Source organism: Bombus vosnesenskii, unplaced genomic scaffold (assembly GCF_011952255.1).
Source record: "Bombus vosnesenskii isolate JDL3184/JDL3185 unplaced genomic scaffold, Bvos_JDL3184-5_v1.1 scf7180000014579, whole genome shotgun sequence".
In the NCBI taxonomy this organism is placed as follows: domain Eukaryota; kingdom Metazoa; phylum Arthropoda; class Insecta; order Hymenoptera; family Apidae; genus Bombus; species Bombus vosnesenskii.
Window position 1 is genome coordinate 364,269 of NW_022883531.1, and position 23,200 is coordinate 387,468.

Sequence of the window (23,200 nt, forward strand, 5' to 3'; positions counted from 1 at the left end):
GATCAGACGCTTCATTTCTGTCACTTTCAACTGTCAAAAATGCGAAACAGTTACCAAGTGAGTTACTGCAAAAAAAAAAAAAAATAGAAGCAATAATTGTCGTATATATTGCAAAAAGATTGTATGCGGAAAATGCACAAACAAAATTCAGTATATTCGTAAAAAAATGTGCTCAATAAATATGATTACCCTATAGCGTTAATATTATTATCATTTCCGTGATAATTAAAAAAAAAAAGACTTTTTACTTATTAATAATTTATTTAAACGTGAAGCCTAATATTATTCAATTCAGACTTAATTTGAATAAATCGACTTTTTAAAGAAAATGAGTATTTTCGTTTACCCATCAATTTGACGAGTCCTCGTAGAGATAGGTACATAAGAAACGCCCGTAAACCTAGTGTTAACAAATATAATCTTCAACCGTAAACTGCGTAGTAAACTGTTTAAAACACGTTGTTGAATAAAAGGGTGCCCCTGATAAAGTCAAAGTTTATGTTAGTGTCCGAATATTCTCGTGACCAACTGTAAATATAAAGATACGAATTTGCATGAACATCCGGAAACGAGCGATTAGTGCAGTTTACGGTTATCGTATTTCGCGAAACTTGGTATTTTACGCAGCGGGATCGGAGATTTTCCACACGTATACTTCGTCTTAGAGATATTTTCCTCGTTCTAATGCATACTTGGTAATTGGATCCGGTTAATATTACGATGGTAATTATTCTTATAGTTGCGTAACTTAATACTAGTTAAGAGCTTAATATCTGACCCGTCGCGACAGTCCTCGTTTCAATAATTTTTACGTAACATTGGGTCGCGGATAATAAAATAAATAAATAAATAAATACTTATCAGGTTAAATCGAATCGAGATACTGTTAAAATAGTTCGCAAAGAGACGACGTCTCTGCATCTGTGGGTCATCTACGAACGTCGTGGAGCAAATGAGCGGACGAAGAATTTTTGCTGGTGTATTAGTTGGCGAAGAAGAGGAAAATGACGTAAAGAGAAACGGAGATGCGAGAGGATGAACAAAGATCATCGACATGATCAGATGAAAGAAACGAGAAGCCGTATCTAGGTTTCGTAACAGTAGTATATAAAGCCAAGTATTTCGATAAGTTTGTCAGTAGTGTCAGTTGTAAGCTGTCTCGTAAAGGAATCGATAATGTCTCGCATCCTCTTTGTCTTCCTCGCCGTTATGGCTATCTTCTCCAGTAAGTAACTTCTCTTAAAGATTAACGCGATATTTCATATAATTTTATGTCATTAAAAACAAAACATAGAATCTATTCAAACTGTAAAGAAAAACTCTTTTTGTTTCGCCTTCCACCGGGTACAGTCACATATTTCTGTATTTTCAATTCACAAAACGTATGAATAGCTAATTCACAATACGAATCCGTTCACTTCTTCACTCAATTATTTATTTCTGTAACAGCATACTTGCTTTATTTGTACGAACTGTACCATTAACAAAAGCACGAGGCGCTGAATCATTGACAGGCGCCCGCTTAGATTTTACTCTTTTAATTGTTTTCATAAAAATACGAATTTATATAAAAATCTAATCGTTAGCAGATCGATTAGAGATACAGCGAAAAATAATACAGTGATATCGTATTGCTACAGCTTCGTTTGGTCAGCAATGTGGACTGAACGAAGAGTTTAAATCCTGTGGATCGTGCGAGCCCACTTGTGCCAAGCCACGTGTCACCGTCTGTACCATGGTTAGTATTAACACGTGAAAAGCACGTTAGAAGGACACGATGAATCGATTTTTCTTAATTCGATAGATTTATAAATGCAAGCTCCTTAAAAGCAAGTAATAAATCTATGGAATTTTGTAAACAATCGAGTAGAGAATCATTCTCGGAATATTCAATAGGATTACGAAAATACATACTTAATAAATTCCAAAGCCAATAAAGTTTCTGTAAGGTAGAATTGATTGTTGAGTTCTAAAACTCAATGTTTACCATGTTTCTTGCTTGTGGTTTTCATTTGTATTTATATAAATTTAATTACGTTACATTTATTTGCTTTCATTTTTATGGTTTTCTCTGTTCGACGTGTATACTAATTTTTGTTCTCTCATTTTTTTAGGAATGTAAGATCGGTTGTCAATGTAAGGACGGATACTTGAGAAATGGCGAAGGAACTTGCGTTCTTCCAGAAAGGTGTTAACTTCTTCGTTTAACTTATTTGAAACCCATTCTTCACTTTCTCGCTGGCGTTTGCAATCTCTTCGCTGCTACTTTTTTCTTTTCTTTCTTTTTTACTTTACCAGTTTTTAATGAAAACTCAAAATGGAAATGTATTACACTATCTGTTCATGGATTAGTATTAGTCATAAGTTTACCTAAATAAAGACTATAACAATACTATCAAACTGGTGTCTTAAATACCTACTTAAACTGCATCGATCGTTCTCAGTAAGCAAATTCAACGTTTAGAAAAAAGAAATTAAGATTTCAGTGTCGTTACCAATGTCGTGTTAGGTGTGAGTACTCGTGACGCAAGGTTAAAGTTACAAACACAGGTTAATATCTTTTGGAAATAAACACACATATAGAGTCACACAATGAATCGCTTTAAATTTGCATAGATTCAAATTTTTATTTCCAGTAATAATTTCAAATTAAATTAAGTTCAATTTTTAGTAAAAAGTTCGATTCTCTATTTATGCGCTCGTCGCTATAATTCTCCATATTAAAGATAGCGAAATTCTAGAAAAAGTGAACGTACTTACCATAAAGATAAGCAACGACGATAAAGAGAAAAATAACAGCGGTACGAGACATGTTTGAACGAAGAAACCTGCGATTATAGTTTGACTGCAATTATAATTGTAATTGTCTGCTTTTATGCTCGATAATTCGTCCTTTTAAAGGCCGCTATCTTTGCTTGTTACGTATTTATCGGTCTAATCTTTCACTTATTTAAATTTAATAGACCTATTTAAAATTATCATCAGCCTACGATTTTGTAAACTATTCAAACTCATGGTCGAATCGATTACAAAAAAAGGTAATTAATTATTCATAAAAGCACGCGATTATTAGATACTGAAACGAGCGGGAATACAGTGAAAAACACGGTGATGAATTTGTATCGTTAAAACTTTTTTCGGTCAACAATGTGAATTTGTCCTATGCTTAGTATTATTATGTTGATACTATTATCACTACTATTAATACTAATATCAGTATAGTCTCATAACGAGTCATTTCGCTAAGTTTCTATTGACATTCGTTGTTTACATTTGAACAGTTGTTTTAATACCACAAATTACACATAATAATAATAATTATGTAGGAGGAAATGAATAAAGAAGAATATATGCATACATCTGTGATACTTTATTATTTCATTTAAAAACTACCATTTTCTAAGAATAGCCTACCCATTCATCCAATCCAATTATTGTCCTTTACATTGGCTAACTGGGACACAGCGTTTAGCTGCGTTTCTCACATGTCCTTTAACACAGTGGCAGCCACGAACGCATTCCTGATGGGAATAAACGAGTAACGCGTTACAATTAAACGGAGAGTAACGGAGACAAGATAATTTTCATGATCGAGAGAAGTGTATATATGTAATACTGACCTCAGGACAATTTACGCGAGGCTTAGCACACGTAGGTTCGCAAGAAGGAGAAGGTCCACACGCCTTGAATTCTTCGTTCGGACCACAAGAAGAGCTGACGCTACTTACTACATGCACATAGAATAATGATACATCTTGAAATAAAACAGCGATCGAATAATGAACAATCAACGATACGTGTAATGACGACGATATAAATAAATAGAAAATGCTTACTCAACTATGTAATCGTATTACTTCTACAAATTTCATTTCTAAATTTCACAAAGTTTTGTTTCTATTTTCAAATCTATTTCAATTTTAAAACTATTTAGAAACGGTGAATTTTGGTTTTCTACTGTTGTTCGATTCGTTTATTCAAATTTTTATTTTCGAGTAATTATTCCAAATCAAGTGTATGTTCAGTTTGGTATAAAATATAATTTTCTGTTTATACACGTGTCGCTATAGTTGTACATATTGAAGACAGTGAAATTATACAGACAATGAATATATTGTACTTACTACAAATATAAGCAACGACAACGAAGAGAAAAATAACAGCGGTACGAGACATATTGGAACGAAATCTTCGATCACAGTTTGACTACAATTGTAAAAATTTTCGTGCGCTTCTGATTAAAATTCGTGAGCAGTCTGTTTTTATACTCGATAATTCGTCCTTCTAAAAATCGCTATCTTCATCTGTTATGTGTTTGTCAGTATATTCACCGTACGCTAATTCGATCGCGTTACTAATTGTAAGTTACGAGGAAATTTACACGTTATGAATATTTTACAAATTATTCGAAGCTCGTATAATTTGTCTTACGTGTCATATCATTAACTATACCAAAAGTCACCATGTTACGTTATTTCGTTATTATAAATATCAAATATTTATAAAATATAATTGCATTATAATTTAAAGTCGTTGAAATCTACTTAAGATACAAATATACATGTGAAGAATAAACTTACAGATAAGCATAAACTCGCTTAAACAACGATTATAAACGTCGCAGATGAATTACGCTCTCTTTGACTAAGCCAAGGTGTTGATATATAAAAGGACTGAGAGACGATCGTTGCACAGTGCACATACACAATGTTTTATTCTACTTAATCTTCGTTTCTAGAAATTTAATCGACAAAATGGACCTAATAACAACAACTTTTGCCACATTAACACTTTATCTCATACGTAAGTACATCTGTTTTGTGAAATCGAGCAGCTTTCTGAAAAAAGTGCCCATAAGAGAAAATGGTGATTTAAGCGAATTAAGTTTTGGTTCTAGGTATTTAATATTAGCTAAGTTTCACCTGATAATTATAACTGCTCTTAAGAAACATTATCTTTTTCATATTTATAAACTAAATAAAAAGTAATTCACCTATTTGACTGGAAAATTCATCGAGCATCTACATATCTACAAATTTGCTCTTTCACTGAAAAATCTTCAACAAGTCGGAATTTCCAGTTCTTTCGTCGTGAAATTTCATTCCAAACCTTCGTTCTAAATCTTTATTCGTCTATCTTCGCTGTCAAATGATAAAACATAATTATTTATTCTCTTTGACTTCCGCGCGCTATCACTCTCTCATTACCATAAAAGGATGATTAAAATATTAGTATGGAAAGATGATTAACTATTCGACGTGAAACACTGGTATTTTCAAAAATTGCAACGAAACCGGAATTAGAGTTATTACTCTTTCAGTCGCCACCAACAGAATTTTCACTGCTGCTGACGAAACCACCGAGTCTGGTAAATGCGTTAAATAATTATTAAACCTTCATATGTATCTTTCGCTTCTCGATTTACAACGTTAACGTTAGTTTTTGTTTAGAAGAACCGACGAAATGTGGCGAAAATGAAGAGTACACGACGTGCAATCTTTGTCCAAAAAATTGCGAAAATCCCTTTCAAGAAATTTGCTCGCCAGGGGTAAGCAAGAAGAATAAAATATAGCAGGATCTTGATTATCGGAACGCCGATTAGAGGAAAAAGACAAAGTTATTGGAAAATCAACGTTTTATTACGCAAGAATTAATTAAAATGAAGATTTGTCGTCTTTGTTTCAGCCTTGCATAAAGGCTTGTAAATGTAAATCGGGATACTACAAGGACAGTGAGGGCGTGTGCGTGTCTATCATAGCTTGCATCGTCGATAATATCAGAAATCGAAGTGAGTAATCATCGAAATACGCAGAATATACAGAAATGTGTCAAATGTCCAAGATACGGTTCTCGTTATATTTGGTAAATGAAAAACAAGATTCCACTTTTGTATTCCTATTTATAAAAATATGGAAAGATATGGATAAAGACAAGGTTCCACAGTTTACTAAGAACGTTTCTAATCGTTAGAAAAAACAAGAAATGAGAAATCTCCTGAAATAATTATTCTTCTCGTAGTTCCACAGGTAACAGAGCGAAGCGATTCTTCTTCGGCAAATACGTCATAGCCAAGGTGCTAAAATTGAACAGGTGTTTATCCATGTTTGGAAGAAGGAAGTTTAAAGAGTACAAGTAGAACGAGAATTACGCGTATTGTGTACGATATTCGGGGAAAAAAATAGATATATTAATCTGCTGTTACTTACTCAATTTTAATAACGTCTGTCGCAGTATATTTCTTGATATTTGTGTATAAATATCAAGAATTATGAAATAAATGTTCCCATATTTACATACTTCAAGCGAAGTGCGGTCAGTCGTATGAATTTCTGCAAATCTTGACGGATGTCAAAGACCACGACCTCTCCAGATTATAATTTTGTTAATTACTCGTCTTGAATGATACCGATATTATCTCACGATACTTACTTTTTCAAAACATATGTTGCATTAAAGAATAATTCGAGGAAAATATTTACTATGGAATCGTAGTACTTAAATTTATCGAGGAAATTGCCAAAACAAGGTGCATCTGCTACCGATTAAAGATTATTGTACAATTATCTAATCATGTGACAATATTCCTAACCAACAGTGTATTTACTTCGAATGGTACTCCAGGTCAAGTACTGTCGATTTATCAATTAACATCTAACGTACGCTTCTAGAAGCATCCTCCGACCGATTGGAGCTGTTTCAAAGACAGATTTTATCTTTCCTACATTTCTATCGTTAGGATATTTCTTAAATTCGAGGAGAATTAAAAAAGATCGTGACTTCGAAATGACGAGACAAAAACTTTTTTAAATATTAAATATTATTTTTCTGCGGCGCAGCTAAGTCTTGACCAAACTGCTGCGACTTCTCTAAATATTCCAGAAGCTTGAAAAATTCAAATGGCTTAGAGAAAACAGCCATCTTTCTCGAATATACTCTGTTCGTTTCTAAGAAGATCTCGGCAAAGATCAAATAGCGTAAAGTCAACCAACTACGGGCTACGGATACGAGGACATTTGCCGAAGATAAGCACTTCCACTGCTATCAAAGGCGCGATCTGTCTCTCTCGATACTATCGCGATCGTTCGAGGACCAAACAACCTACTAAATTCACAGCTTTTTGCCCTGATGCATAAAGATGCATGAAGATGCACAAAAATGGTCAAATTAGCGACCACGATAAGTATTTGTACGCCACTTTCGTATGGCTACAAAAATTTAATACTGCGGAAATGAAATTAGGTGTTTGACAAAGAAACGTTGCATAAAAAATAAGAATGTGTAGCCACGGTGAATGGTGATATTTGTGCTATGAAATGAGCTACGACGATCGCGAAACGTCCCTTGCTTGTTTGACCAAAAAGAATTCTACTAAAAGAGGAGAGAAAAAAAGAACTAGAAAGAATATTAACACCGAAACTCGACGAAATATTGCCTGCTAAATTTCGGTGCGCGCGATTGTCAATCGCTTTTGTTACGCTTAGGCGAAACAAATTCGCGACGAAACTTGCGAAACGACGGGAACCGTGGAAAGACGCGACAGCCACAGGCGACTTCTTGGAAGAAACGAGATTGTACGGTAAACACGAGTCGAAGTAGCCAGAATTGGATGGCAAAGGTCGTTATCCGTAACCTCGTTTTACAGATTTCGAATATGTATTCGGTTTTCCCAATGGTTTCGTTCACCGAAACGACGCCAACTTTCCTTCGAGATCATGACGGAGACGATATGGTGAAAGAGAGGCGTGTTCATATCAATGAGCAACGACTAATGGTACAGGCAAAGATTAGAAACGAATAGGCACTCGACTCTTCGATAAATAAACGATAACATTACGTAGGAAACGACATCGGTTATTTCCTTAAAGTATTGAAATTTTTCCTGGACCTCGCTCAGGTGATCTAATGAAACGTGAAATAACGTGCTAATAAGATACACGAGAACGATAGGTACAGTAACGGACAAAAGTATCTGAATAATTGCAGCGGATCACGAAAGAATATCACACTTGTGGAAATTAGCAAAGTGTGGACAGTCAATTATTCGTTACATTAATAAACTGGAATAATTAATGAGACCATCTTTAGCGCTAATTATATTTTTCGGCTCGCTACCGTATACTAATCTTTTACCAATTATATGTTTGCAATAAATTTCTTGTGTCTTCTATATACATTTTCGAAATGGTTTCAAATTTTAAAGAATAAAAAAAACTTGTTGCATGGAACAAGAATTTAATTGCGAGAGGATTTGATTTTCTTGTCAAACAGCTGATTGCACAGATTCCAATTGTTTGGATTCGGCAATTAAGCGCAAAAAATATCACTGTGAGATTTGCATCACCTCGTTTGTTGTTTGCTACGCGTATATCCCATCGATAGACGAGATATCGGCAGCGATAAACAACAAAAAGATTGCCACGAGCTATCGCTAATCTGGATATGACGAAGTAGTTAAACGATGAATCGAGAGAGTAGGATGAGTCGGTTGCGACAAAAAATTTTGGAAGCACGGTAAGCGAAAAGGGGGAGTGGAGTGTGAAAGTCATGCGTCGGATTGTATAAAAGCGCGAGCGGCAGAAAGTACAACTCAATCGTAACAGACGCAACATAGATTGACAGTAGTCTCAAATCTCAACGTTATTTCGACGACTTTAATCGCCATGACTCGTGTAGCAGTTCTTCTCTTACTCGTCGTGGCTATTGTGTACAGCAGTAAGTAAACAGAAATTATGTTATGTTTTTGTTCAACGCGAGGCTTATTACCTTTCCTTTTACCTTTGTTTCTTAATTTTTTTTATTAAAAATAATATTATATTTTACATGAATATTATGAATAAACTAGTGTCATTAATATAATCTAATAATATAATTAATATAAAATGTAAAGAATAGAAATTGAGAAATAAAGTATCTCAAATATATAAAAAAAGTATAAAAAGAATTTTCTTTAGTTTTTAATTAATATTTCGCTTCACGATTACACCGCGATTATTTATCAAACATTATCGAATAACGAATCTATCCATTCAACGATTAATTACAGGTGCATATCCTCAGGCGTCAGAGGTTAATCAAGAATGTGGTCCAAACGAGGAATTCAATTCTTGTGGATCCGCGTGTGTGGACACCTGTGAGAAACCAGCATCACCTATCTGCCCTATGGTTAGTGTCTCGTGATGTATAAATTTGAATAAAATTTTAATTCTTCGATTTATATCATCGATTGCTTCAAAAAGCGACCAATGTCTTGACGATTCCACGAATTTTCTGTTACAGATGTGCGTGATCGGTTGCCAGTGTAAACAAGGTTTCGTAAGGAACAAGGAGAACAAGTGTGTGCTCACACGCAATTGTTAAATTTTAACGAAATACTTTTCTGTGAAATATTTTTCTGATTGAAAGATCAACATAACGCTCGCAATAATTATGCACGGTAGAATGCTTCCTGCGTAATTTGTTGTATCATTACTTATTGTTAGTGGTAGCCACTGAACGACTACAATTATTGTACTGCTTACTTTTGTTAAGCTTTGTTACATTTTTAGTGAAATACACATAAAGATATTTACTTCTTCTTCTTCTTCTTAATTAATCCCGTATTTTTCTTTTTAACACGAATGGAGTTCCAACGATAAATTTTTATACTCGAAAATATAAGTCAACCAAATAGTGCAAACGACGAATGAAAAGAATTTTCAAGAAGGAATATTGTGTTTATTATATTAGGTAAAATCGTAACTACAAACGTTTGAGTTATATTTAGCTTGAAACAAGCAAATCCATTAATAGTATTTAATTAATTAAAATTTGAGCCTGAACTTTTCATATTACTGAGGACAATTAACACACCATGAACAAATGTATTTTTTTATATTACGTAGATTAGCTGAATTGTTTATGTACGAACCTAATTCTTTGACTATTCTACGTCTCTTAAAAAAATCTGAAATATTTCTGAGATACTTATCAATGTTGTTATTAACGCTTTCTTATGCTCCCTCTGCACGTTATACGGAGAACTCACTGAGAATATGTTAAACGAAAGTCTAATTATTGACTGATTCATGGTCGATCAATGTTTAGCCCTCAAACCTCGGTTAACGTTACTATAAGCTATAAACGGTTAAGAATAGCGAAAAATCACGTAACTTTCGGCCTAAAAACTACATCTCTTACCTAGTCAACGAAATCTATCGTCTGTTTCTGCATCAACGTTATGATAGACATGTTCACGATGTATTGTTTAAATTTTCTTTACAAGCCCAAATGAAAATCGAAAAGTGTCACCTTTGCTTCTTTCTTCGCTGTTTCAAATGCAATTTTTTTTTAATTTTTTCATAAATCATCTAGTGAACTAATGCTCTTGACTTCTCAAAAAAACCCAAGCCGTTTGGCCCAATTTTAAAAAAGTTAATCAATTTCAAAGGGTGTTGCAACAGTGTTGGAAGTCACTGTACTGCAAATAGCTTCTTTAATTTTTAATTTTAATTACAATTAATTTAACCTCTCCTTTAATTTTTCCCAAAAAGCCGTATTTGTAGCATGTAATCGAAGCCGGAATCAAAACAATACCTACAATCTTATAATTAGAGCCGATCGGAACACTGCGCTCCGACTATAGTAAACACTTATAATCACAGACTATAGTCGACGTTGGAAACGAAAGGGTCAAAAATAAAGATTGCCTGACGCAATTCAGTGTCAACAGAAGCATCGAGATGTTAACTGAGAACAAAAACTGCTACATACAAATATTTGATTACACACCTATACATATATCGGATATCAGTCTTATCGTCAATTAATTTTTTTAACGCTCGTAGATAGAGATTTCCACTTATTATTTTATTTCTCTGGATAAAAGTCTTTTACGAAAGGTATCTTTACCAATACTTTGTACAATAACGTGATATCTAAAAAGCAACCGTATCGTATCGATCATTCATAATCACAGACGTTACTGCGACCAAACAGAAAAATGTTTCGCAATTACAAAATTAAAGAATTAAACGTCAATTTTTGAATCGATTGATCAATGCCAAGCTGAAGATGTTTTATATTTTCTACCTTTTCATACTTTCGATATATTTCCACTCCAAAATTAAAGATACAGGGTTGAATCATCGCGATTGAGTCTATACGTCTAATTTGCTTTTAGTCTCTGATACGTACCGAATGACTCATCGATAATGTAGGTTCATTGATAACGCGTCACACACCTTGCGTTTAATCGAGCAAATGTTAGTTCATTCTCAAACAAAGCAGCCGCGAGGTTAGTCGATTTTAGCAGAATGGGTGAGTAAAGTCAAACAGTAGGTTATCGAGAAAGGCGATCGTTTATTTTCTCTCGTGGAAAGTTACACAACTTCTTTTTCGTTGGCCGGCAATAATTTAATAAATCAATAAATTATACGACCTCAACATTCGTCCGGCAAGACGCATTCGTTCAGCGAATTCCTTAAGTATCCGTCTATGCATTGACAATCCGTCACGCATTTCTAAAAGAAACAAACGAATTTTAATTCACGGTTACAGAAAATTTCTCTATAAGGAAATTTCTTTGAAGACACTAACGCTGATACAGTTTGGTTGTTGGGGTATTCCACATCGAGGCTCGCACGCAGTGCCACAAAGTTTGAACACTTGGTTAGGTGGACAGATTATGCCAGCGTTGATCGCTAAGCGATTATAATATGAAATTAAGACATTTCTTTGTAAGGGATCTACTGCTAGAACTAAAGAGAATCGGGAAGAAATCTATTTGATCGTCAAATACTTACAGCTGACATAAACAACGACAATGAATAAGAGAAGAACAATAACACGAGACATGTTTTATGTCTTTCCTCGACGGTAGTTTCAAATGAAAGGTAATCTTTCAAAGAAGCTTATTTATAGCAACACCTTCATCCTTCAAAACTGATAAAACCGCTTACTATTACCTTATCGCTTTTACTTTCGATTCGCCTTCCATAAATAATCACTTAAGATTATACGTATACTCATCTAGAAAAATAATCTTAATCTGACTTAAAATAATTTAAAAAATATTTGTCAAGATCGTAAAACGAGCTTGATAAATCGACGTGTCTATCGTTCGCACGATAACGTAGTAAAAATTCATAAGGATCATGTAAAAAGATGTATAGAGGCAAGCAACGAGAATGAGATAAAAAGCAACACGTTAAAAGGTTCCCTAATTATTTGGAACGGTGTATTCGTATCTCGATCTGCTAATCTCTTATCCACCATCTCCATCTTGAAGCATATTAAATCGTCGATCTTGCACCTTCCAACGAGCAACCCATATTCAAAAGCAATTTATCACATTAATGGACCAAAGAGTAGTCAGAAGATGTTGAGAACCATTCGAGCAAATCGAAAGAACATTAAGTTATCGACAATAAGTCGTCTGCGTGAGAGGTCGAACGGTTAATTGGCTGTTAATATATCGTCTGGAACGGGAAACTACGGGAACGGCTGTATAACAAGCAAGTTCATTCTGATGCAGTCGCGTCTATCAAGGGGGCCGGATGGTAAATTATCGGGGTACAGGGGCGGGCTAATGTTGCGTACAGTGGTCGGTGGCTGTGCAGCAGGCAGCTTGTCTATTCGCCGTGTACACGGGCAAACAGGCCGCGTTTAATCGCAATCGCATTGAATTCCCGCAAACGTGACTTTTCTCGCGTAACTAACGCCTTCGGCAAATAAGCTCTCGAATCGCCTCGATTACCGATTCCCCAGGTATAACCGGCCGCCCGTGAAAACATGCCGGTCCAATTAAAACTTGCTTACCCTTTGGAACAATCGAAAAGTCTTGCTTCGTTCAGCTCGTTACAACTTTTTAACAACTCAGCCGCTCCCTTGGCGTAAAATCGCAATCTCGCGATAAATAACTTTGATTAGTGATTAAGGAAAATCTTCTTGAACGTTTCGAATATCTTGAATATTCTCAAAGCGCGAGACATTGGTTTTAATGGATGAGCAATTTCCATCAACGAGGAAACACTGTTGAATCGCTGAATTCGCGTACACCGATCAGTAGACTCGGCATGTTGATCCAAATTTATATTTTTACGAATACGACTAACAAATAGAACGTACGCAAAGGCTTGTTTCCTAAATATTGTAAAAATAGTTATACTCCAGATATCTCAATTCTTCTTAGATGGTATTTTCTTCGGACTGGCTTCAGAGCAGACTGAACGTTCTTTCAGAAACGAGCCGGGTTTACAAAACGTCGGAACAAAGCGCAACTACTGATAAAACGCGATTGAAATCCGAAGAAGCACAAACACGTCACATGTATGATACAGTTTTAAGCAGTATACTTGGATTTTACTTTTTGCATCTGGATCCAAACGGTTTCATCAGCACGAATTTCTCGAAACGTGTTTCGAGGACCCTCGGGACGAAGCGAAATCGTCAGACGAAGCAGCAGGAGAAGCGGTCGAGGGTGAATCGAAGGCAACCGAAATTCCTGCCATATTTCGCTGAAACCGAGTTTCCTTCCGGCTGGTTGATTCAATATGTTCCATCCGGGTAAAACGGAACTCCAGCCAGGCTATGGACAATACACTTTTCCGAATGAATCCCGTGGTTCCATGAACGCGAATGGAATATCTCGATCGACGATCCCGCGGAATGGAGCGGCCAAGATATAGCCAAATTCTGTTCCGTGTTCGATGAACGAGATTTCGAGATTAAGAAGATAAAGAAAGATGATCGTGTGTTTTCTATTTCTTCGTGTGTTCATGCAGAAGATGTTAAAACGTATTGAAAACGAGGGATACAATAATTTCTATTGGGAAGAATATTAGCGATTTTTCCTAGTATTATCGATCGTTTGAACCTACAAATTCTATTTACCAAACTTCTAGTCTTTTATTTATATTGCAAATCATTTTCTCAAAACTGGAATTTTACCGACTGTGACTCAAGTTAGCAGCGAAGCACGACTGTTCTCTATTTAAACATCTTTGCATGCTCAATTATTAATGATATTGAGCATGTTTATCGGGCAGTCGTTAATACTACCAAGCACGTTGAATCAACGATCGATTAGCCAATGATAAATACAGGAGAAGAGATTAAGATTAGGAGAAAAAGGATATATCGTTGAAAATTTGAAAAATATTCATAGCGCTCCTTCTATTGCGAGATTTAGTCTCGCGATATAAAGAATCCTTGCCTCAAACGGTCCATTTACGGTCGAAAATTTAGTGCACCGGCAGCACATAAAATCTCAACGAACGAGGCTCTGGCGCGATGAGATTTATGGAAATTGAAGATCTCTATAGCGAAGTTGTTACAAATCTTTCACTGGATCATCGTCTATTTCGCGTCCAGACATCTTTCTCGCCAAAAGTGTAACGTTTCTTAAGCACTGAATGGCAAGTATCGAATTTCGTTTTATTTCGTTTTACGCATGAATTTCGTCCATAACGTTAATTAACGAATAAACGATTGACGAATATTATAGTTAATAAATAATCGGTGGAAATTTATGCAATGATCGAATACAGGTGCTCGAGCACAAACAATATAACGAATTAGAAAATAAGCGATTAGATAGGAGAGCATTTTTTGGTTATCAGAAAATGTTGTCTAATTGTCCTATGTAGCGTTTAACTACCACTGTCGGTAAAAGGTATACGCCTTATCGAATACGACGCGGTGTACGACTGTGTTAGGCTGGTTGCCAGTCGCCAGGAACTTTTCCGACGCTTTATTTCTTGTTTAACTTTTACGAATACCATAAGTAATTTTTAGGAAAATATTTTGTAATTTTCTAATATATTACAAACTGTACTATTACATCGTTGCATTCGTCGTTAAAATAGATTTTAAAAGCGAAAGGAACTTTAAGAGGAATCATTTGAAAGAATGTTTCAGAATACCCAATATGAGCAAAAGGGAAGGATGTACAAATACGTGATACCCAACTCGTTATCTACCGAAATAATCGATACGAGCAAATAACACCTAAATGTAAACATCGTGGTCCAGATTACATGACTTGTGTCACGAAGCAATAAATTTTTTTAATAGGCTTGAATAAACGATAAGATAACCTCGCGCATTAACAGTATTAATACATAAATCCGTGCAATATCGACAAGTTAATTCCGTACAAGAAGCAAAAGCCGATAAAGGAAAATAGAAAGAAGCTTAAGGAAAAATTGATACCAATAAAATTTTTAACAATCATTGATTACCACCTGTGACTAATTAGCTATTCTTGAGACTAGAGGGATCAAAGGAGAATTAAACGTAAAATTTAGCGGAGAAAGAGGCGGAGGTCGTTAGGTAGATGGCTACCATTAAATTCCGTAATAAAACTGGACCGTGGTTCGGGTCGCAGAACCGGCGATTTATATCTCAATTAAAACGCGGCCGTAAAATCGCGTTGTCTTTGGATCATCCATTGAAGCTCCTAGCTTTCTCGAACTTTCGCTTCAAACACTGTGAAATGTATTCCAGTTTGCGAATGTCTATTCGCGTTAACGCTCTAATAGGATTATCGTGAACTCTGTGAATCGACCTAACTGTTAGGGGTCCGTTTTATCGTCTGGTCGGTGCGCTTTGATTACCTGCCAGTGTTCTTCGAGCAAACGCGACGATTATCGTCGATGAGACACCGGACTAATTGTACAAAAAAAAGGCCACGATTGGTTTGTACTTCGTAGATTCTATCTGTCTCTAATCCAGTTCAAAAATCTCCATGGTATTACTTCTCAAGAGAATTACTTTAAAAGAGATCGTTCCATCGACGTTTATAAACATAGTCTCCTTACTAGTCCGTGAATGCTTATGCATTTACAGAAAATTAAAACGTCTAAAAACACACACGCAATATGTAAAAATACGAAAAGTATTGAGAATAAAGTATACTCGTCACGATGCTTAGAGGATGAAACAAATATCTGTTACTCGTATTAGTAAAAGTATAAATTTGCATAAACACGTACGGTTTACTCGTTGCTCTTGTATCGCACGGTACGTAAAGAAGAAATTCTCGAACCACATTTAGTTGAACGCCAAAAAGACAACCCTCTACCCAATACTCTAAATGGCCATTTTCCACGACTTTTCGTTCACTCTGCTCTGATCGTCGTTTAATCGTCCCCTATTCGTGATCGATCCCCAATCCCCATTCCGGAGAAGAAGACGGTGTCCATGTCGTCGCGGGACAGATTCCTTTCCATTACGAAGATTGCGCTTGTTCTGCGCGAAAGTAACATAGCAAATGTAGTAAAACCTCGACGAGCACGGTCGATCAAGAAGATTACGTTCCCGACGATACGGAGTATCCTCAAAAGCTTTCGCATGGAGAATACGACCGGCTACATTGCGAATTAATCCGAATCGACGCGACCGTGAAAAATGAGAGACGAGGTGGTTGTATTTCGTGTACGCGAAAGGGTTGCCTCACCTGGCCACCGTATCCGTTAGAATATCACGCACGCCTGTTTACGGTTGCCAGGGAAACACCGGTGCACGCGCCCGCATCGACAAGGGGATTCTCTCGCGTGTCCATCCGTGACGCGCTTTCAGCCGAGCCTTGGACGCGGCGGCTTCGCGTATACTGGCCCATGCGTTTCCTTTGAACGAATTAAAGCATTTGGCAAATTGGATTCCTCGCTGGGGCGGCGCGGGAATGCAGGGTGTAGATTTGCCGATTGCCTTTCGCGTCTCTCTGCTTTCAGCGAATGTCCTCTCGACGCTTCTCACGATGGACTGCGAAGGGGATGCTTTCAACCGTACGGAAAAGCTTTCTAGTTTCTTTCGCAGAGATCCTAGGAAGATCACGAGCAGGCTCTCTTTCACTGCGCGAAGAGCGAAAAGGACAAAGCTGTGACAAAAATCCGCGAGATCGCGAACTTTACCATTAGGCTACGATTACAGTGGATTACTTAGAACTATCGTTCCAAGCAATTAGATATCCAGACTTTCTTGCGGTGTAATTTATCGAGTAACAGCATTAATAAACTGGTTACACGGGTAGTAAGTAACAGACTTCTTTCTTAGTTACATAGAACAATTAGATAACTTGCACGATTTATTTGCAGAAAAAGAAACGATGATAGAACGTGTCAACGATTTTTCTGCTGCGCAATTATTGTTTTCATCTGAACAAAAATGTGATCTCAGCGGGACTGAAAAACCAACAGCCTACCACGTTTGATTGCTCCGTCGTATTCATCGGAACGACGGTTCGTCAGAATACGCACCCGCTGTTATACTCGTTGCTGGTTCAGAATAAACGCTCCACCTGCGACGATGCTGGGCCAAATTTCAAGGCACCTATTTATGGTTGCCAAGGAAACATGTGCACAATTTTACGAGGGGAACGTGAAAACCCCTTTCGCGAGTCCGGCAACCACGATAACTGTCGTCGTATTTTCCTGACGGCACACGAGTCGAGGGACGAGAGAATCGTTGTTGGTAATACGCGTGTACCGAAATTCACGATGCGGACTAAGATCAATTCGGCGAATGTTCATCGAAATCTTTTTCGGTGTACGGTGAACGTTCTAAAAGAGGAAAAAGATTATTATATAATTACGATTCATCTCGTTAAAGATAAGCAACTATCCGGATACTTTGAAGGTACAGGGAGGAAAACTGCAGACGTTCGCCAAGTGCGAAAATTACTGGCTCGGAAGTCCGATCGTTCTTTCCGCTTGGAGGCAGTCGACGTATATTTTCAACGTCGCTTCGCACCGTTAGATCCGGCTAATAACACCAAACAGTTACGCTCTTAACGGGTGCAGTTTCTCCTTCGTTAATTTTGAACGCGTTTCCAGACGTTTGTAAAATGTTGCACGCGCCATTCTCCGACTCGCGACACGCGATTCTACCTGTACACGGCCGATGGAACACGAAGAAGGGAGAGGGACTATTCGCGTACCTCGTGGAACGTTAATTATTCGCTAACAACTGTTCAACTTAACCGCTTCTATATTCAAGTTCTACGGGACGAAGCCCCGAAGCGTGACTTTTGCTAAAATTAAAATTGAGACCACCCATCTCGTTTGCTTTATTATTGCCAATCTCCTCGTTCAATGAGAGATCATAAGCTTGACGAATTCGCCTCGGGTAACAGGTTCAACTCGTCAAGATACGTACTACATCTGCTCGAACGGTTTCTAGCCAATTTGTTTCTGCAAACAGTTCTGTGATTTATGGAAGCGGAGGTCGATTTCCAGACTAGGAGATAATCACCGATAAAAGTGTCTTCCGCAAAGCAAATAACGTATTTAGATCTATAAAGCAAAATCGAAACGTACCTAATTCGCTACCCGAAGCAAACGTAAGCACAAAATATCCGGTACAACGATTTCGTTATATTATCTGGATTTAACTTAAAAAATACGAGTTTGTCCTTTTATACAATGAACATACAGCTTATTGGAATAAGTTAACGCTACAAAGTCGCATTCAGAAAAACGTGGCTTGGTCTGCGTTTGCTCTTAATGTCTGATTTATAAAAAAGACTAAAACACGGATTGGCGGAAAAACTCGCAATTCATTTACACTTCCTCGCGATACGTTGGCCTTTCTCTCTCAGGAGTAGGTTCGGCTTCCCTTGGACGATACACCTAGTTACGAACGTACGTTCGCGTGCGAATTCGCCAGGCGAACCGTCCCACTTGGCATAAAGTATCGGAATAGAAGCGTTCACCGTCGCTTACACTCGCGCAGCTCGATCCTCTCGCGATGCAATCGCGCGAGCGCGTACCAGCACGTATTTCCAGGCGACGAGAACCACGTGCATCCTTGAGCCGCTTCGAGGTTCGTGAACCTGCCTCTCGCGAGCCGATGGACACGCGGATCGACGTCAGATCAGTCGCGAGCCTTTTATGCATCGAAGGAAAATACGGTGTAATACAGTCGACGAATTAGCGGCTGCTCAGAACCTTCGATACGTTTCGAAATGTTCAGAAGAGTGATCAAGGTATATGAAAATACGTACTCATGCAATCAGAAATGTAAAATCGTTTAATCCGCGTAGCGGATTTTAAAATTGTGGCCCCGCCCCCCAAAAGAATCCGAAAAATCTGACTCGTCGTGTCTTTTTTCTGTAGTCTTCGTATCGTAATTGGGAAACTGAAACTGATGTCGTGCTAATTCGATGACCGGGAACGATATATCCTCCAAAGAAGGTTCGTTATTTACGATCTTGACGCTTATATTGGAAAAAGGTAGAGCATATTTGTTTTCGAATGGAAAAAAATGGGGAAAGATAAGGCAATCGCGAGAAGATAGATACAACGTCGTATAAATAATTTACGTACGTAGGTCGACGAAAAAAAATATGTTGACAATTGCAGATTTAGTTTCTCACCGAAAAATCAGATCTCTGTTTCTATATTCGCTTATCGGTGTTCCGTGTTTGTAACAAGGCTAATGGTAAATACGATACGGATCTTTAGCACGGTACTTACACGCGTGTCAAATGCCCGCGTAATCGTTTGATCGATATCTAGTAAACGCAAGGCTTTAAACTGCTTCGAGGATTTATTAAATTCTTCGTAACAAGACTACTACATTGTAATATCGTGTACTGTTACTCGCATTAATATTCTGACGCAGCATTATCTCCGTTCGTTCGTTGCTTTGGATACTTTTGTATCATGTTTACTGCGATCCTACTCTGACCGAGGTAAGCTAAGAATCACGCGATTCTTAAAAATATGATTTCTATGACCTTCTAAGCAAATTGCGAGGAATATTTACACTTAACGCGTAATAATTCGTGAAATACCGAAGACTAAAGGCGCTATATACGGCACATTAAAAGTAAAGGCACCGAAAACGCTAAGACAATTGGGACGCGAGATGCGCAGGATTGGGCCAAAGTTACACAAATCGCGATCGATTTATCTCTAAACAAGGAAGTCGGCGTCGATCGTGTCCACCGACTCGCGATCTGACATTTTCGCAGCCTTTCACCGGGTCGCTGTAGTAGCCAGTAGCAGCAGTAGCTACCGTCCAAGGAGCGCAAACATTTCTATCCAGAATGGAGTCCAAGGACCGCTCGGTTCGTTGTATTTCGCAATAGTGCGCGTGTCTAGCGTCGTATTACCGTACCGGTCAATAATCCATCGCCTCTTCTCCAAGTCGGCGAAGGAGCGAGCGCGAAGCGAAGAGAAGAGGCTCGTGAAAGGAGAACGATCCCTTGAATCGTTTTTTTCGAGGGAACAAGCCACGGGAACACGTTCGAATACCCACGGACGCTGATGTATCCTTGTTTGTAGCTGGCAGACGGACAGATCAGAAGGATGCAAAACGCGATTCAAGAACGAATTTTACAGAATCGCGATCATGAAAGCGCGAAAAAGTGGCGAGACCAATGGATTCTCTACAATTTATAGCAAGACTCTGCGAGTAGTGAAATATATCTATGAATTAACCAGTCTATGAATAAACTGTGAATAAAAATCTATGAATAAACCAACGGCTAAAAGCAATATTCATGAGCTTTTTGTAGAATCAGCGGCTAATAAATTTTAATTACTCGTATAAACATTGACCAACGGTATATTAAAATTCATTACGCATTTCCTTCGATCGATAACCTACTGGTTTGAAATATCTTGCTGGGATAACTGCTCGAATGAATCACGATAACGCGTTAATAAATATGGAGGAACGTTTCTTATTCGATCTGTGTCTTCGAGAACTATGCACACGATATGGAGATAAACAAGATTTCCAAACTTTGCACGATAGTAACGAAGCTGCGCGAATATTTAGAACGCGAATATATCAAAGATGCGCTGTGGGAGTGTTGCAAGGAAGTATAGCGTAGGGAAGAAAAGAAGAACATAATTTTGGCAACGATTCGGCCAACTGGCAATCGGATCCGGAAACCGCAGCAGCTGCGGCGATCCGGTACGCAATATGCGTCCACGAATCCTTCGATTTGGTGGCGACAGCTCGTAGACTCTTGCGAAACAATGGACACGGACGGAATTAGAGAACGAGCACGGCGTGTCGGATTAAAGGTTCCTGGATGAACGATGCGTCACGCGTCTCCCAGGCGCCGCTTTAATGCCGCCTTCGGAGAAAATTAATCGAAGGACAAACTCCAACACAACCGCGGCTTTCTTTGTTCTGCAATTTCTATCTAGAAGCAGAAAAAGTAGGTTGCTTGCCAAATAATCGTCTTTCATATTGTTTATTCGGTTATGACGCGTCTCGCTGACCTAATTTCCCGCTATCTTTGTTACTTTTCGTTTGGTTATTTACATTGCCCATCTGTATACTCGCATTTTCCGATACGTTTGTTTACACTTTCGATTTGTTTACTTTCAAACATGTTGAATCGACGAGCGACTGTAGACCACTCGCATTGCGCAGAAGTATATAAAAACGTAAAAAGCGATCTACTTATTAGCACGGTAATAAGCGAAAATCACTACGGTTCGACACTGTGTAATTAAGCGTTGCTCGATGCTTCAAAGTTCCTGCTCGACGGCCGAAGATCGGCGATACAAGCGCAAAACACAGAGAAACGCGAGAAACTGGAAAACGACGACCATGCTCGTAAATCCAACGATTTAACTTCGGCCGACGCTCGTTCCCTGGAGAACTCCTTCCTTCCTCTTGTCACCCTTACTCTTTTACTCTTTATCCCTCAACTCGTCCGTTCTCTGTCCGATTGTCCCGATGAACCAGTGAATCCGCCAAGAAGAGAGGGAGAATCATCCCCCGTTAATGCCGAAGTAATGACTAGGGTGGCAACGTTGAAGAACCCTCGACGAGTCGCCATTGCCACCGTTGCTAGCACACCCCTTCTCCTCTACTTGCCACCCCAATAGAGCTCTACGTGGGGCTGGACGACACACGCGTGTACCAGGAGGCCCGTGTCAATCATGGCCAGAGGCCAGGGGAACGGCATTGGCTTTCGAGAAATAAAATCACCGCCTCGAAACTCGGCTCCATTTGCATGGAAATTTCCAAGAGACGCTCCGCTTCGGCCTGCGCGAGCTGGATGCACAGTCTTGCATTGATTTTTCTCTCTGTCGACTCTTCGATGATCGTCTCGATTGAAAGTTGAACATTTATATTTCTGAATCTAACAAATTGCTGGACATCGGTAAATTAACGAAAACCTGCTTGTCGCGGTTCTTCTCGCGAGTTCTTCGATTTGTTTCCAACCGAATGCTGACTTTTGCTCGAAAGACTTTCTCGTCAGATCGACGAAAGAGCCTGAAACATGCCGATGTAAAAAAATTCACCGTTGCAACGAACAGCCTGTACAGAGTGTCGTTTAATTTTAATGGCGCGCTTTGTTCGAAGCCGTAATTTGCTACGCCGATACGTTTCAGTATTTTTCTTCGTTTGGAATAAAAGGCGAATAAAGCGGAGAGAAATTAATGGAAGAAAATTGGAGGGGAATCCTTTTCAGGGAAAATTGTCTGAAAGGCTGATATGGAAACAAAAATGGAGGGGCACCGGGCCGCCATTTTCACGTGTCGCCTCCTCTATTAGACTCGTAAATCGTTGGAACGCAATCGGTTGGAGCTATCGCGGTTTCGTCCTAACGGCGTATAATAACCGGCCGAATCGACGATAACGAAATCCATAAAACGGGTTACGCGGCTATTCTAGATTCCAGGAAGCGTTCCACCTGTCTGCCTGCCTCCCCAGTGTCAAGTTAGGGCCTCTGGATCCTATCTGTCTCGACTAGCAGTTACGATCCTAATCGTAAACAACGGTATGGCCGATCGGTCGCCATTAAGTCGGCGCCCGAAGGGAGCGAAAGGGCCGGCCTCTGCCTCGTTTCGCCTCTCCATTTCCTGTTGCTGGAAACTTTCGCCCTTGGGCGACCACGTGATCACCCGAAAAGAAGAACCGTTTACGCAGGTGGCGATTCGAGCGTGCATGTGGAAACGAAGGGAAGAATCCAAAGAAATTACGACCTACTTCGATTCCTGTCCAGTAATTCTCCTAATCGAAATCGCGATGTTGTGTTCTCCCGTACGCATCTACGTACCGGAGAAGATTGCCTGTTGACTCTTTCGCTCGCGCTATATACTTTTTACAGCGTAAATTGTCGAAAGAGAGTAACACGTGTTTTTTATAACGTAAGATAGTAAAACAAAGTAAAATGTGTTAGAATTTTCTAATAAAATATAGGTATAAGAAGTAAATGTCCTGGTAGCAGTGGTCAAGAATATATACTGCA

General features: G+C 38.4%; 5 protein-coding genes and 1 long non-coding RNA gene across 8 annotated transcripts in view; 3 read left to right on the forward strand and 3 right to left on the reverse strand.

Annotated features, from left to right (window-relative positions):
• Window positions 1–23,200, reverse strand: part of LOC117240286 — a 122,089-nt gene that overhangs the window by 58,280 nt on the left and 40,609 nt on the right. The gene's annotated exons all lie outside the window — the stretch shown is intronic.
• On the forward strand, window positions 1,069–2,395 carry LOC117240283 (chymotrypsin inhibitor-like). Its single transcript, XM_033506277.1, has 3 exons — window positions 1,069–1,225; window positions 1,641–1,738; window positions 2,115–2,395. Exons 1-3 carry the CDS (start codon window positions 1,177–1,179, stop codon window positions 2,193–2,195), a joined length of 228 nt encoding a protein of 75 aa, XP_033362168.1. The 5' UTR covers window positions 1,069–1,176; the 3' UTR covers window positions 2,196–2,395.
• On the reverse strand, window positions 3,348–4,259 carry LOC117240281 (chymotrypsin inhibitor-like). Its single transcript, XM_033506275.1, has 3 exons — window positions 4,125–4,259; window positions 3,621–3,727; window positions 3,348–3,521 (listed from the first exon to the last, which is right to left on the reverse strand). The coding sequence occupies exons 1-3, from the start codon at window positions 4,174–4,176 to the stop codon at window positions 3,432–3,434; spliced, it is 249 nt and encodes an 82-aa protein (XP_033362166.1). The 5' UTR covers window positions 4,177–4,259; the 3' UTR covers window positions 3,348–3,431.
• LOC117240278 lies at window positions 4,564–7,141 on the forward strand. Of its 3 annotated transcripts, none has more exons than XM_033506272.1 (5): window positions 4,564–4,803; window positions 5,321–5,368; window positions 5,454–5,548; window positions 5,686–5,788; window positions 6,019–7,141. In XM_033506272.1, exons 1-5 carry the CDS (start codon window positions 4,755–4,757, stop codon window positions 6,066–6,068), a joined length of 345 nt encoding a protein of 114 aa, XP_033362163.1. In that variant the 5' UTR covers window positions 4,564–4,754; the 3' UTR covers window positions 6,069–7,141. The 3 variants fall into 3 exon arrangements, 2 of the variants coding, with proteins under 2 accessions (XP_033362163.1, XP_033362161.1); XR_004494647.1 differs by having other exon boundaries at window positions 4,569–4,803; window positions 5,451–5,548; window positions 5,686–5,862; XM_033506270.1 differs by having other exon boundaries at window positions 4,572–4,803; window positions 5,451–5,548.
• On the forward strand, window positions 8,528–9,572 carry LOC117240280 (chymotrypsin inhibitor-like). The gene is made up of 3 exons (XM_033506274.1): window positions 8,528–8,712; window positions 9,044–9,162; window positions 9,277–9,572. Exons 1-3 carry the CDS (start codon window positions 8,661–8,663, stop codon window positions 9,355–9,357), a joined length of 252 nt encoding a protein of 83 aa, XP_033362165.1. The 5' UTR covers window positions 8,528–8,660; the 3' UTR covers window positions 9,358–9,572.
• On the reverse strand, window positions 11,412–11,865 carry LOC117240282 (chymotrypsin inhibitor-like). Its single transcript, XM_033506276.1, has 3 exons — window positions 11,781–11,865; window positions 11,575–11,678; window positions 11,412–11,498 (listed from the first exon to the last, which is right to left on the reverse strand). The coding sequence occupies exons 1-3, from the start codon at window positions 11,830–11,832 to the stop codon at window positions 11,418–11,420; spliced, it is 237 nt and encodes a 78-aa protein (XP_033362167.1). The 5' UTR covers window positions 11,833–11,865; the 3' UTR covers window positions 11,412–11,417.

Excerpts from the sequence above, each read along its gene's own strand:
- LOC117240283 (XM_033506277.1), top strand. The coding sequence starts at position 1,177 with ATGTCTCGCATCCTCTTTGTCTTCCTCGCCGTTATGGCTATCTTCTCC. Across the intron at positions 1,226-1,640 it reads CGTTATGGCTATCTTCTCCA|CTTCGTTTGGTCAGCAATGT; the intron begins GTAAGTAACTTC and ends GTATTGCTACAG. Across the intron at positions 1,739-2,114 it reads GTGTCACCGTCTGTACCATG|GAATGTAAGATCGGTTGTCA; the intron begins GTTAGTATTAAC and ends TCATTTTTTTAG.
- LOC117240281 (XM_033506275.1), bottom strand. The coding sequence starts at position 4,176 with ATGTCTCGTACCGCTGTTATTTTTCTCTTCGTTGTCGTTGCTTATATT. Across the intron at positions 3,728-4,124 it reads TGTCGTTGCTTATATTTGTA|TAAGTAGCGTCAGCTCTTCT; the intron begins GTAAGTACAATA and ends ATGTGCATGTAG. Across the intron at positions 3,522-3,620 it reads CTCGCGTAAATTGTCCTGAG|GAATGCGTTCGTGGCTGCCA; the intron begins GTCAGTATTACA and ends TATTCCCATCAG.
- LOC117240278 (XM_033506270.1), top strand. The coding sequence starts at position 4,755 with ATGGACCTAATAACAACAACTTTTGCCACATTAACACTTTATCTCATA. Across the intron at positions 4,804-5,320 it reads ATTAACACTTTATCTCATAC|TCGCCACCAACAGAATTTTC; the intron begins GTAAGTACATCT and ends TTACTCTTTCAG. Across the intron at positions 5,369-5,450 it reads TGACGAAACCACCGAGTCTG|AAGAACCGACGAAATGTGGC; the intron begins GTAAATGCGTTA and ends GTTTTTGTTTAG.
- LOC117240280 (XM_033506274.1), top strand. The coding sequence starts at position 8,661 with ATGACTCGTGTAGCAGTTCTTCTCTTACTCGTCGTGGCTATTGTGTAC. Across the intron at positions 8,713-9,043 it reads CGTGGCTATTGTGTACAGCA|GTGCATATCCTCAGGCGTCA; the intron begins GTAAGTAAACAG and ends GATTAATTACAG. Across the intron at positions 9,163-9,276 it reads CATCACCTATCTGCCCTATG|ATGTGCGTGATCGGTTGCCA; the intron begins GTTAGTGTCTCG and ends TTTCTGTTACAG.
- LOC117240282 (XM_033506276.1), bottom strand. The coding sequence starts at position 11,832 with ATGTCTCGTGTTATTGTTCTTCTCTTATTCATTGTCGTTGTTTATGTC. Across the intron at positions 11,679-11,780 it reads TGTCGTTGTTTATGTCAGCT|CGATCAACGCTGGCATAATC; the intron begins GTAAGTATTTGA and ends ATAATCGCTTAG. Across the intron at positions 11,499-11,574 it reads AACAACCAAACTGTATCAGC|AAATGCGTGACGGATTGTCA; the intron begins GTTAGTGTCTTC and ends TGTTTCTTTTAG.